This window comes from Melanaphis sacchari, unplaced genomic scaffold (assembly GCF_002803265.2).
Source record: "Melanaphis sacchari strain LSU unplaced genomic scaffold, SCAv2.0 Contig257_pilon_pilon, whole genome shotgun sequence".
Lineage (NCBI taxonomy): Eukaryota > Metazoa > Arthropoda > Insecta > Hemiptera > Aphididae > Melanaphis > Melanaphis sacchari.
The window spans coordinates 172,464-186,730 of record NW_020271130.1 but is presented as its reverse complement, the minus strand read 5'-3'; the positions used below and the strand labels follow the sequence as shown (position 1 = coordinate 186,730).

General features: G+C 23.7%; 1 protein-coding gene across 1 annotated transcript in view; it reads left to right on the top strand.

The window, feature by feature from the left end:
• LOC112595126 overlaps window positions 1-10,824 on the top strand; it is a 75,842-nt gene extending 65,018 nt beyond the window's left edge. The window contains exons 6-14 of the mRNA XM_025340218.1: window positions 1,126-1,189; window positions 1,966-2,078; window positions 2,159-2,349; window positions 3,074-3,374; window positions 4,073-4,344; window positions 5,235-5,471; window positions 6,207-6,456; window positions 7,325-7,413; window positions 10,409-10,824. Of these exons, the coding sequence (XP_025196003.1) occupies window positions 1,126-1,189; window positions 1,966-2,078; window positions 2,159-2,349; window positions 3,074-3,374; window positions 4,073-4,344; window positions 5,235-5,471; window positions 6,207-6,456; window positions 7,325-7,413; window positions 10,409-10,412 (1,521 nt within the window). The 3' untranslated portion in view covers window positions 10,413-10,824. The remainder of the gene's footprint in view (window positions 1-1,125; window positions 1,190-1,965; window positions 2,079-2,158; window positions 2,350-3,073; window positions 3,375-4,072; window positions 4,345-5,234; window positions 5,472-6,206; window positions 6,457-7,324; window positions 7,414-10,408) is intronic.
• The last annotated feature ends 3,443 nt before the right edge of the window (window positions 10,825-14,267 follow it).

Sequence of the window (14,267 nt, the reverse complement as noted above, 5' to 3'; positions counted from 1 at the left end):
AAAAAAAAAATCTTACCTTGATAATATTTTATCATTACAAGTTGATAATACTATACATACTATACAATTTTAACAGCGCATTCGAAAATAAATTGATTAAGTGCAATTTGTTCACGTCTTATGTAATTGAGTGTACGTCATTTATTTGCATATCACAATTTGTTTAAAAGACACCGTTTTTAATTTTTTGTTTGTGCAATTATTAAAAACATAAAAAAAAATGTATTTATCATTTACGCATTAAAATTTTAGTATTATGTAGTAGTATCAATTTAAAAAAAAAAGCAAATTATTATAATAATATCTTTATTCTTATTGTATCCTTAAAGTAGACATCTATTAAAAATCTATTAAAAATTGACTATACAAACATGTTTTAATAGGCGTGTATACACTAAAAATGATGTACGACAATAACTAAATCATTTCTCTTGACTTTTAAAGCAAATAAAAGATTTACATTCGATCAATTAAACCTACAGTATTTATCTTTAAGGTTAATGATTAAAATATTATCAGTCAATACCTATGTAATTATTATATTATGTTCAATTTCTGATATTCAAACTTTTAAAAATTGATATTTTGGTAAATTTTAGGATATTTATAGCTTTACAGAAAAGCTTGAATAGATTATTGTAATTCGAGCTTTTGAAAACCAAATATTACGGCAATTTTAAGGTTACATGCATAGATTTGTATAGATTATAGACGATTCAAGTAAAAATGTTGACGACATTATATACATATTCTTAACATAAAATGATGATTTATTCTTACACATTATATTTTGATACATTGTTACTACTAAAAAATATGAACCGTAAAAACAGGAAGCAAATCTTGTTGTTTTTTCTATACACAATGAGACTTTCCTAAATACTTAAACAAATCTTAAAACATTTCAAATTATTTCAAATTTTCAAACTTTTTCAATTTTAATTGTTAAGAATGTTATTAAAATTGTTTAAACTAGGTTTAAAAGTTGATAATGAATACGTGATATCATTTATAAATGTTTCTAATGAAGATTTAAAAATATTTAAAATATTTGACAACAGATTAGTATCTTGTATTATCTCTATTGTTAATTATAATTGAATGTATTTAAAATTAATTTTTCAGGTCGAATTCAATGAATATATTGATGAAAAATCTCCACCATATTTAGATTTCAGCACCTATCTCGGTATAGTATTATTTAACATTATATGTATTTTTAATAATTAGCTCCTAATGAATCAAAAAATGATATTCTGAAAATAGATTTAGGATTTTAACTAGATATAAAAATAATAGTCCGTTACAAAATCATAATAAGAAAATAATTTAATACAATGTTAGTATTAATATCTAAAACAGACAATTAAAAAACCAATCGTAATAGATATTCATAAAGGTATTAAAATATATCTATAAATTAAATCGAGATATAATTCACGTGGTTTATACTCGTATATTTTGTATTGTTAATAAAAATAGTGTTCAGCCAAATATTTTCAATCACAAAAGTAAAAGTAAACATATGCCAGCTGTAATTTAAATTATTTTTTCCCAATACTATAAAACTAATAAGTATAATTGTGCATTATTGTAATAAGGTCATTTTATAAAAAAAAAAAAACGGGGGTGAAACTAATTAAATTTCATTGTATTTTGTACAACAAAATTATAGATTCCATACGGCATCCATTATACGGTTATGGCCTATGGACTATTATAGATGTGTAATAATTATTATGATTTATTAACAATATCATAGTGTATTATTGATTATTCGAATACTCGTATAATCTACAGCCAACTCCATTTTAGATTTAAAAATGGAAAATTAAGTTTTTACCTTCTTAAAATATTTTTATTGGTATCCTCCATTCGCATTATCAATCATTATAATCAATAATTTATAAATTTTAGTTATTAAATATTAATGTATCGTATCTGTTTACATGAATAACATTGCAGGTAAAAGAAAAACTCAAGTCATAAAAAAAGTTGCATTCGAATTTGCAATTATGTCAATTTTACAATTCCATTATTCACCAGCGTGTGTATTGGTTGATAATTTAAAACATAAAGTAATAAATTATTACTAATAATACAATTTTTTTAATACTAAAACACATTTATTTACTATTCAATTTTCTGTTGTTTACAGGTTTTTTGGAGTGATAGTAAAAAAGGCATAATAGAATCTTACGATTCTCAAAAAAACGAAGTAAACATTTTGGTAGACTTTTTGACTAAGCCTGGATCAATGGTCATCGATTTAACTCGTGAATTACTGTTTTGGTGTAACGTTGAGTCCGTAGGTAGTATCGAACGCATCAATTTTGATGGGAGCAATAGGTATGTACAACATCAAGGCTATGATAAAATTATTTGTGGATGGATTGAAGGTTTTATACGAGAGTTTTCTTTTTAAATATCTATAATGTATGAAATAAAATGTTGAAGGTTACAAACTTACAAATTATAATGTGTTTTTAAATTCGGTTAAATACCTTTTGGCTATACCCACATACATCGAAATGTTTTTTTTTTTATTTATATTTTTTCAAATTTAAATAATATTACGTATTGTAAAGCATAGTAGCTTTAATAATGTATGAAGTTTGAACAAAATATAAATAAAACATAAAAATTCCGTAGTTAACTTATACGGAATGTAATGTGTACCTTATTATTATAAAACACAGAGTTATTTTAAAGCGTTAACACATAAGTAATTCCTGGCTTATACAATATTTATATCATACAGTAATTTGAAGGAATTTAACTATATATAAGAACTTATATTTCTTGACATTCTCACATCTTATAGTCAAGCTTAAATTATAAAAATAGTGGCTGGTACGGTATTTTCTATTCGTAGTATTTTAAATCTTATTTTTACTCTTTATATGATCATACAAATAGTAAAAATATCTTATTGCGATGTTCAGACCACCACGTCTTAATTCAAACTATGATGTCATATTTTCTTTATTTTTATATATTTTATACTCTGACGTCCGTAACTTATTTATTAATTATTATTTTCGTGTATTGAAATGTTAAACATACCACACAGGGAAAAAATTACAAAAGGAAAATACGATTTGCATTACCCAGACATGTTGGAAATAGACCATACCCACCAAATGATATACTGGACAGCGGAAAAAGTCATTCACAGATCCGACTACAACGGAAATTTTCACAAAATCATAAAGAAAAGTAAATTCAATGACTCGAATTTTCCTAGATGCATCTCTTTCACCAAAGCCTTCGAACACAATTTTTTTTTGGAAAAACCCCTGGTGCCATATTACAATCGATCTTTTTCACCTAATTATTTACTGTCGATATATTATAATGAAAACAGTGATCAGGTAAGTAAAACATATTCAATAATGAATAAGCATATCGTGTTCATTTAGCAATTTCGGTATCTACTGTATTAAAAGTTATTAGAAACTATTCATATCAATATTTTCATTATAGTTCCTTTGATCTTGAAAATGTAAAAGGATTAAATTTGTAAATATTAATAAAATATTGTCATTTGTTAGTTTTCTTTTTACTCAAACTCAAATTATAATTATAGTTAATAACGTGTTGTAAAAAACTAATATGATACTAGTAATTTTCAAAATTTATTATAAGTAGCTAAAAAAAACATTTTTTTACTGGACTCTTTCTTTAGTTTTAAATATTATTTTAAGATTCATAAACGTATCAATTATTTATAAACAATTAAACAATCTATTTGAAAAAAAAAAAAAATATATAATAATGTTAGGTTAGGTTTGTTGTTGTTTTATTTTTTTATTTTCATCTATTACTATGATGCGATCCTTACTCTTTATATTTTCTTCGAGTTAAGTTAGGTTAGATTGAGTTTCTTCAACAAGATTAAATTTCACTGTAAATTCACCCGTTAGATATCATGACTGACTAAAAGTCCGCTTAATATTTTACACTTTCACCATGCTATTTTACATCGTATCATTTTAATTTATTGGTGTTATGTTTTAATGTCTAACAAACGTACAACTATTTGAAATCAACCTCAATATTTTATTCGCAGATATTGCAACAAAATCACTGGAGCACCTCTCACGTATGTCAGGAAATCCCATCAGGATATCACTGTTTCCTCTTGCCTGTATCATTGGACAGGATTATGTATATTAAAGTCAAACATATGCTGAGCATATCCAGATACAAACCAAAGATGCTGAATCAACTGAGAAAACTCAACCCGAAACACGAAAAATTGCTTTTGAATGTTGAGTCGTTCTTTTTCAACTCGAAATCCTATAGTGTGTTTTATTACGATTCGGTGTTAAAAAACATCCGGTATGTAGTTATCTAAGTATACATAATATTAAGCTATGTCAATATCAAGACTAGACAAATCTCATTAGTTAATTGTTTTTTCAGGTTCAATATTCGTAGAAAATGAGTAAAAAAAAATTGATTGTATAACATTTTAATTAAAATCAAACTTATAATTTTTATAACTAAAAATTATTAACTACAAGTTCAAAATCGAATTTTTCAAATTTGCTACTAGGTGTAAATAAAGTATGAATAGAGCTATAGATATTCTTCTACAAATTAAAATCATAACCATCTCTGTGTCCTGATTGATGTTTTGTTAATTTATTTTAAAATAAAATTTACACAATTATGTGTAAAGTATTACGTTTTGTAGAAACAATTCAACATTAATCAGAAAAATATATTAAAACGGTTAACTCGACATAAAATAAAAATTTAATACCTATTGAAATTCGATTTAATTATTTATATCTAGTCAGATTTGTCTATAACATAATGATATTTTTGTATTTATCAAATCATATTTATGTCAGTTTTTTTTTCTAATAAGGCGTGTGATAATAAAACTTCAGTTAACATAAAATTTTATTTTTATTTACATAAATAAAAGTAAAAACTAAGATTTATTAATTATGATGATATATTAATTTTTTACAGTAGGTAATAATATTTGAAAAATATTAATAAAGTCACTCTATACTAATAACACTATAATCAATTCAAAATTAGTATTTTAAGTGCTAAATGTTACAAAAGCTTATATATATATGTATCACAATACAATAAATAAAATACTAGCTTTATAAATTTATGATGATACACAATACTTGAGTTTATGTTTTACAACTTATCATCTATGATTTTAAAATTCTGAAAAATACATTTTTAATGTCTTAATTTTTCAGATATATTTCTTTTTTAAAAGAACATCCAATTGATATTGTCAAAAATATCATAGTACCGATAAAAGGCTTTGGTTACAATGGATTAAATAACAACATATACTTTATCAATGCATCGGAAAATAGTATAATAATGGCTAAATTAGATAAAAATTACTACCCTAAAACTATGAGAACTATAAGGAAAAATATGATTAAGAATATTTTCGTGGCATTGATTATTGATGTACAAAATAACAGGTGATCAATTTAAATTATTTTTACTTTGTGCGTAACCAACCTATGGATTTTTTTTAAAACGTCATAATATTGGTAAAATACTGAAAGAATGAAAACATAATAAAGCTATGGCCTATGAGTAAATACTATGTTTGACTATGAATTGTAAAAATTCACTAAGAGATAACTTAAATTAAAAAAAAAAAAATTATTTCATTAAAAAAATCTATGCCAAATGGATCGGAGTTCACAAAAATTGTTTAAGATTTTGTTCAAAATGAACGGTGTAAATTGTTACCAGGGTTTCAATTTTTCTTTTTTCGTCATTAAACTGAAAAGCGTCGGCGTAAAACACGTGTTAAATTCCGAATAGAAAAAAATGTTACTCTTACTTTTCTATTAACGCCAAAATATGTCTACAACAGCAAAACAAAACCAATAATACAATTTATTATAATGTCTATAAAACCGATTGTAGTTAGGAATTAATTTGACTCATCGTAGAAAATTGAAAAGAGTGATCTAATTATACAAGTTATTACTCGAAACAGTACATCTTTCCATGTATTATGGGTTCTGACAAGTTCTTCCGGATTTTACCTCATAGACACTTCGCTCCTTTATATTGCCACGGAGTTACCTCCTCCGGGCGATAAACCAGAGTGAGCTCCCGAGAACTAGACACCCCGAAAGTCCGTCTGGGACACCACCTCACTTGAAATAGTACAGTGAAAAAGCTTTTTAATTTATTTTTAGCTTGCTGTTTTATCCAGCCAAGTATTTGGATTACAATGATATGCATCAATATACAAAAGATGATATATACACATTTACCATTCAAAACGTAAATATGTCTACACTTGATAGCGAAGTAACCATTTCAAAAATGCATACAATGTACTTATTAAATGTTACAACTAACTCTGTCGACCAACTTAAGTTGCATAGAACTAATAATATACGTTTACAGTCTCATTCGACATTTTCATTCAAGACAAAATATAAGGTAAGTATATCATGCATAGTTGTTTATAAGATGTATATTATTAAGCAGGTAAATTACTGTATTAGAACACAGCAGTCGATTTGACATCGACAAATTTTGGTAGAACTATGTAACTTAATATTTGGTTATTATTACATATGCTAGAAATTTTATGAAATTTGCTAGGTCAATATTTTATTTCATTTTAACCCTACCGCTTCCGAAAAAGTTTCAAACGTTGTATTAGCACCCATTGACTATCTGATTCGAATAACATTATTTTAATTTGCAATAAGTAACAACTAATAATAAATTAAGTTTACTTTAGAGTGGGTTTTAAAATCACTAACAATAGGATAAAAAAAAAGAAAAAAAGGGTTATCATTTCATGGACTTGAAATTCAGAAGAAGAAGAATGGTAATATAATGGACCTAATGAAACGATACACGCATCATAACAATCAAAAGAGTATTTTTAAATTAGTTGAGACAATTTGTTTTGGAATTTGATAATGTTTTGATGTTTAAGTCAAATTCAAAACTTACATCCAAAGTATTAGCAAGCAAAAATCATCAGATCAAATCTAAACATTTCTGTAGAAAAATATTATTACATTTACACAGTATAGTGTCGGTGTAATATCATATTATTATTTTTTTGTGTTCATTATTGTAATTTTAGGTTCTAACAAAATCCGAAAATCTCTCAGTAAAATCTATCGAATTCAATTTTTCATGATATTTTTAAATAAATTGAATTTGTTCAATAACTTTTATTATTGAAGATTTCCACTGATATTCGGGTCTATTATCTATGTAGAGTTCAACCGAAATAGACTCAACAATATTCAATAATTGTAACCTAGTTCATATTTTTTTGCTTTTTCAGAACTATACAAACAATGCTCAAACACAAATAAGAGGGATATATATTTATATTTTCCAAACAATATTTAATCTTGTTATCGGCATTTTAGCGTAAGTCACATAAAACAGATAATATTACTAATCTATATAAGTATATTTATTATTATTTAACATAACTTTATTTAATAACGTACATTATTTATGATAATATAATATTAGGCTTAGTGACTAATAATAGTTATAAAACTAAAAATATCCATGCATATTATGCATCTACAAATGAGCATTATTATTCATCATAAAAATACTAAATATACACTAAAACAAAAATATTTCGACTGAATCATTTTAAATAATAGTTATAATAATTATTACTAATTAGTTATTTACTATAAGTAATTGAAAATATGCTACAATTAACAATTTCTTATAAAAATTGATTGTAGTTCATAATTAAAAGAGACCATTATAAAATTATTTTCAATGTTTTTAAAAATAACAGAGGAAAACAATTTTTATGTAAAACCAGTGTTCGAAAAAATCGATTTTTTCTTAGGGTGTAACTCAAAAAATAATAATAAAATAACAATAAATACTTGAAACTTTCACTAAGTGTTCATATTAATACTAAAATACAGTTCTACAAATAATACGATTTTCAAATATTTTGATTCTTTTTTAAGCTATTTATAATCATTGGAAATTTCCCATTTGTTTTTTTTTTTTTTTTTTTGAAAAAATTTACTGATTCAAATATTTGAAAATTGAATACAGGGTTTATTATAAGTTATTCATTTATTAATTTAGAAATATCGAAAATAATAGTAACAAAATTCTTTTAAAAAGTTTAAATTTTAAATTTTGAAGAAATTCGTAAAATCTTTAAAAGTTAATAAACGATTTTTAATAAATTTTTCAACCTAATAATCAAAGTTTACGAAAATTAATAAATACAATAATAAGATAAATAAAAAACATTGGGTTCTATCACTCGAAGCACTATATTTTCATTCGTGCCACTGTTGAATTGTGTGTATATAGCATACCTAATATATTTAATTTGCTTATTATGTTTTGAAACATGAATTTTAAATATTCTTTTAATAATAAATAATTATAAATAAGAGATAAACAATAACTTAATTAAAGCTATAGAAATGGATACGAATATTATTATTAGTTTTTCTATTTATAATAAAAAAGGTTATTTTTCTGGAAAGTTACATCAATATTTTATAAACATATAAGCTCAGTTATGTTGACAAAATCACGAAAATGTTAAAGCTATTTAATAGTTAAATATGTATAAAATGCGTAATTTTTATAGTTAAGACTTAGCTATTTAATACCAAGCTTTTCATAAATAATTAATATTGATACCAAGAAATTAAAAAAATACGCAAGAATAATTTTATTTCATAGACATTATAAATGCAATTTGAACCAAAAAAATTATTCGTGTAATATTAAAGTTAAAAAGAAAATATTAAAAAATTCATATGTCACTTTCTAATAAATGAAAAACTTAAAATATGAAAAATAACCTTTTGGATTTAGATTTATTGTATGAGTATTCTAATAAATTAATGTAATTTGTATTTATTGTTATTAATTGAATCAACAGAAAAATAAATAAAAAAGTTTTTAAAAGTTCTAAGTCCTGATTTGTAATAATATCATATGATATGTAATACACAAATAATGTCTTAAATCAGTTTACCGAGAGTTAACGATTTTTATAAAATGTAAAAATAATTCAATAGCAATTTATTTCAAATTTGGAATTTGAAAGAAACCTTTTTTATAACTTAAGTCTTAAATATTTGTTTTCAGGATACAATCTGTATGGATCAATTTTGCTTAGTATTTTTTTAAAAAATTTTTCATTTTATGCTTAAAATTTTCAAAACAAATTATACTCAACATATTGGTAACAAATTATACTTATTCGATTATTTTATGTTTTTGCTTTTTGCTTCGTTTTTAATTAGAATATGTCAATTTATTACGTATTTTAGTATTAAAATGGTATAAGTGTAAAAACTTTATGCAATTATTAGGTTTTGATATATTTGTTTTGTTTTTTGAAAGAAATACAATTAGATTTTTTCAACATTTTTAAAGTTTAATCGAGCTATAAATTAAAACAAAAGTATCGTAATCAATCTATTCTACAGATATCTTTCATGGTCTTTATTTTGGTAAATTAATTGTTTCTGTCCGAGATTGTATGATATTATTTATTTATTTCCTTACTGGACGACGTGAATCCGTCAGTTCTTGAAAATACGATTAGAAATCTTTTGAATATCGATTTTCGATAAACGTAGGCTCTATAGCTATATACATTTAATGTATAGTTCAGAGTTTGTTTTTTTTATTTATCCGTTTTGATTTTGTTATAAAGATAAAGAGAACATAATTTTATGTTTTGTGCGAATTTTCATGTATAACATGAAAAGATACAGTCAAAATCTTTCTCATGTATCATCAATATATTTAATATTCTTGTTATAATATTATTAATGCTGCAATCATTAGATTATAACATCATGCATAATACATTGATCTTACCATTTTCAATAGCTATTTAATTTCCTACGCGATAAACATGCTATAAAAATATATTGACATCGAATACAATATTTAACTTTTAACTGTATCACAAAATTATTTCATTGGTACGATTTACTAAGAAGAAAATGATATATTTCTATAATAATAACACAGTAAATATATTTCTTAAAGTAATTCAATTGTCATTGAAAATCTAAATTTTCTATTTGTTTTGACCATAGTATTTTTTCGAAATAAAATATGGTACCAATCTCAATAATTTTAAAAGTTTATGTTTTAACATTACAAAATTGTAAATAAATAAATTTATTGTATACATGAATTCGAAAATTATAACACTTTGATAACCCTCTAAAATGCTATCGACAATTTTTTTGATGACAAACAATACTTCTAAATCCTTTAATGGCTTCACATGATATGTTATGTGTTACTGTACATACGTACATATAATATAAGTATATAATAAATATATATATCATTAATTATATTTTATAATATAATATAGTTATGTTTTTATTTATTTTAGATAAAATATACTTCTTAATCTACACAAATAATCACTACATGACTTACTAAAATGCACAGCCGTCATTCAAATCAACAAGTGAAAAATTCATTTCTTTTCAATATAGAGTCCACATTCAAGATGTACTGCTACAATTTAAGTTCTTATCCACCGTCGTACTACTGCAGCAGATGTCACCTACCCAAGTAGATTAGTATTGCTGATTCCGCACTAGAATACTGCTTTTAGTTCATACTAAAATAATTATTAAAAATCACAAAACAAAATATCAATTGTAAAACGAGGGAAGAGAAGTATTCGAATTTACACCTCTCTCTCTTTGAACTGTATTTAAAGATCCATATCAAGTTATACATTTTATTTGCATTAATGTAAATTTTAATAGTAATAATTAACATTAATATCTCTTTATCAAATTGTGCTACTGTAACATAGTCTGTTGTCGATATTTATTTAACATTTTTTATGAGTTTCTTACAATATCACGTTTCGAAATAAAAATATAAAGCTGTAGATAAACCATTAAAATATATAGTGTTTTAAATAGGTTTATCAACCACTCAACGACATTCACACACCCCATGAATAATCTCTGTACGGTTAAAAAAATTAATTTTTTTTTTTTTAAACACTTGGCGTGTTTGCAAATTGATTTTGTGAAAATTTATTTATAGGCTTTAATAATAAAGACTTAAATGTTTCGTAAAATATATCAATAAATGCCTTATTCAAAACATGACTAATCAAAGTATATCCGTTCTGACAGCGTTTCATTAACATCTTTAAATTGAAAGCTTTTGTTCGCCTGTCTTTTAAAATGGTTATATGCCAAATTATAGAATTGATCAAGAATATTACCCATCCCCAAATTTTATCTCTTAATAATGCATATGTTTAAATTAATTCGGTTTTTATTTTTAAATTTTCAAGCACTTTAAGACTATATTTTCAAATACTTAAGATGTTATACCATTTGAAGAGTATTCTATGGCGATAAAAACTTATATCTTTTCAAACAAAAATCACCTATTTCATAAAAATCTTTTAACTTATCTACATTTAAATTCAAAGAAATAGGGTCCGAACATTATAAACTATAAAGGTTAAAATAAAAAAATAGATTGTAATATAATAATTTAGTATTGTAATTGTTATACTCTAACAGTTGTTCCAAATTATAAAATTTCCCTTATATCGTATACCATATCATTTAGGCCTCTTATATTATGTATCCACTAATACCTTTACTATTAAAATATTAAAAGATCAGAAACTACTACTCAGCAATTTCAAAAAATTATCCCTGAAAATTCACAATTTAAAAGGTGGTTCTCGTTTGAAATTTAATATTTATGTTAATCTTGAGCATCATTCGTCCATATTGAAACATAATTTAATTATAAATTATAGTAACCTATTTAAAAACAGGGTTGACAATAAAATGCCTCACACCAAAAAGTTTTCAGTAATTTTATTAAAACAATATTACATACATTATCAATAATAAATTATTATAAATTAATTAATAACCAAAATTTACAAATCAACAAATCAATAGACTCTAAATATTAAAATATGTTTATGGATAAAATTATAAAATTAACGTTTTTTTACTTTAATGTGATAATAACGTTAAACGTATTAAATTTTTGTACATTTAATATGAAATGTAAAAACTAGCAAATTCCTCTACAATTAATATTATTTTATATTATTTAAAGCCGATTTCAATTGTCGATTTAACGATTTTTCCCGCACTTGTATAAACAGCTACACTAGAATTCAAAACATTCTTGGTATTAATTGCATACCTATGATGAGACTTTAAGCATATTTAAACTATTGTACAACTTCAAAAATTTTGACCAAATTATTACAGAATTATCTAAAAATAATAAACTTTGATTTTTTTGTTATTTATATTTCATTACAGTGATTTATCACAATGTAATTTATACTACAGTTACTGATTTTCTTTAAAATGCTTGCAGTTATAAAATTAACAATCTAATATCGTTATGTCAATCATGTTATTCAATTCGCAGAATAATATGTAGTCACTATCACAAATTTGTTCAACAAATAAGTCAATTACTTGTAAAATTGACATAAACTAGTATTCATTAGTAACAATGGTAAATACTTTTATAGTACAGATTATGTATCAGTAAAATTAATAATTTCCTCCTCAGCCACCGTTAGGGCATGAAAATTATTTTGATTTTTAAACGCGCGTCGTAGAACATCCTCACTCGAATAGTTAAAATAGTTACATGGCTAAAATATACACAACGCTCAACACAATGGTCATAACATGATCAAATGCTCACAAATAATTTTAAGTATAATAATAATAATGGGTCGTGTATTATAACAATTTATTATTATACATTTCACTTAGGTCTTTCCCTAAAACTGGGAAAAATTACTTAAATTAGTTTTTCGGTGATACATTATTGATAAAATATTTAAAAAAACGTATTCAATATTTTAAACGCGGAATGATGATTTAAAACTGAAGATGCTTAGACCTTAGTCACATAAACTTTTATTTCCCATATAGGTAAAATAATCTGTTATTACTTCATTGATATTATTGTATTGTGAAAATGAAAATAATATTATAGTTAGAAAAGATATTTATTCGAGCTGTTTCGCTTTATAGTGTTTTAGAAAATCTACGCTTGATTTTTTTTTTCAGAAGAGATACTTAGTATAGTGTTGGAAAGGTACTATATGTCTATCTTTTCTTTTTTCGTGATTGTTCGAATAAGTGGGTGATAAAAAAGTCAAACATTATGACATCTAAATTTTCATAGAAGTATGTATGAGTTGGTATTATATGTATGATATGGTTATGGTAGAAAATAGAAATTACACCGGTTTCTTTTGATGTCTATAAAAATAGTATCTTGTGTGAAACTATTATTTATTTGTTTTTGTTTTATTTTGCATTAATCGGAAGTTGAATAATCTCCTTTAAGGTAAAGGACACCATATAGTTTTTAAGTAAATACCTGATATACATGTTGATCATTCGACTTATTCAGGGGTTGAAGTGGGGTGATGTAATATTTCTACTTCTTTTAGAACTTATTTTCCGTTTTAAAATTCTCATTTTTCTTAAATTTTACTCATCTTTCTAAAAATAATTTAATACATAGATAGCTACTGATAATTAATAATCAATAACTGTAATAAATATCAAAACAATAGAGAAAACAACTGTTCAGGATCTAATGAAAAAACTAAATGTAGGAAATAATTATATTCTGTCCCCCAACTATTTTTATCCATTTCGACCATTGTAGTATAAAAATAAAACACGTGAATATAACAGACAAATATAAAACCAATGGTTTTAAAATAATAGTAGATTTTTTTAAAGCTAAAAATAAATAAATAACAAATAAAGACAGAAAAAAATAGTTTATATAAATAATAATATTATTAAAACAAAAAATACTATTATTATTATCTATTAAATGCATTTTCTGCTGCTTTTAATATATCAGGTTCATTTAAAAAGTAAATCGTTAGATTTTTCTCTTTTTAATAAATTAATTAAATTTACTATTACTTAAAGTTCAAAAAAAAAAAAAAATTAAAAACGAAAACACCCAAGAATAGCAAATACATCAAATAATTAGTAATTTATAACACGTTAATAACAAAAAATTAAAATAATGTTTAATAAAAAATAAGTAATACATTTTTCAAAAATATCTGCTTTAATCCCAATAAACAATATTACTCTCAAAAATGTATGAAGCACTGTAAAATCGACATGATATTTTTATTCTTGGCAAATAAAATGAAAACATAGGAATATAAAATATATTATTATTCATTAGCTATA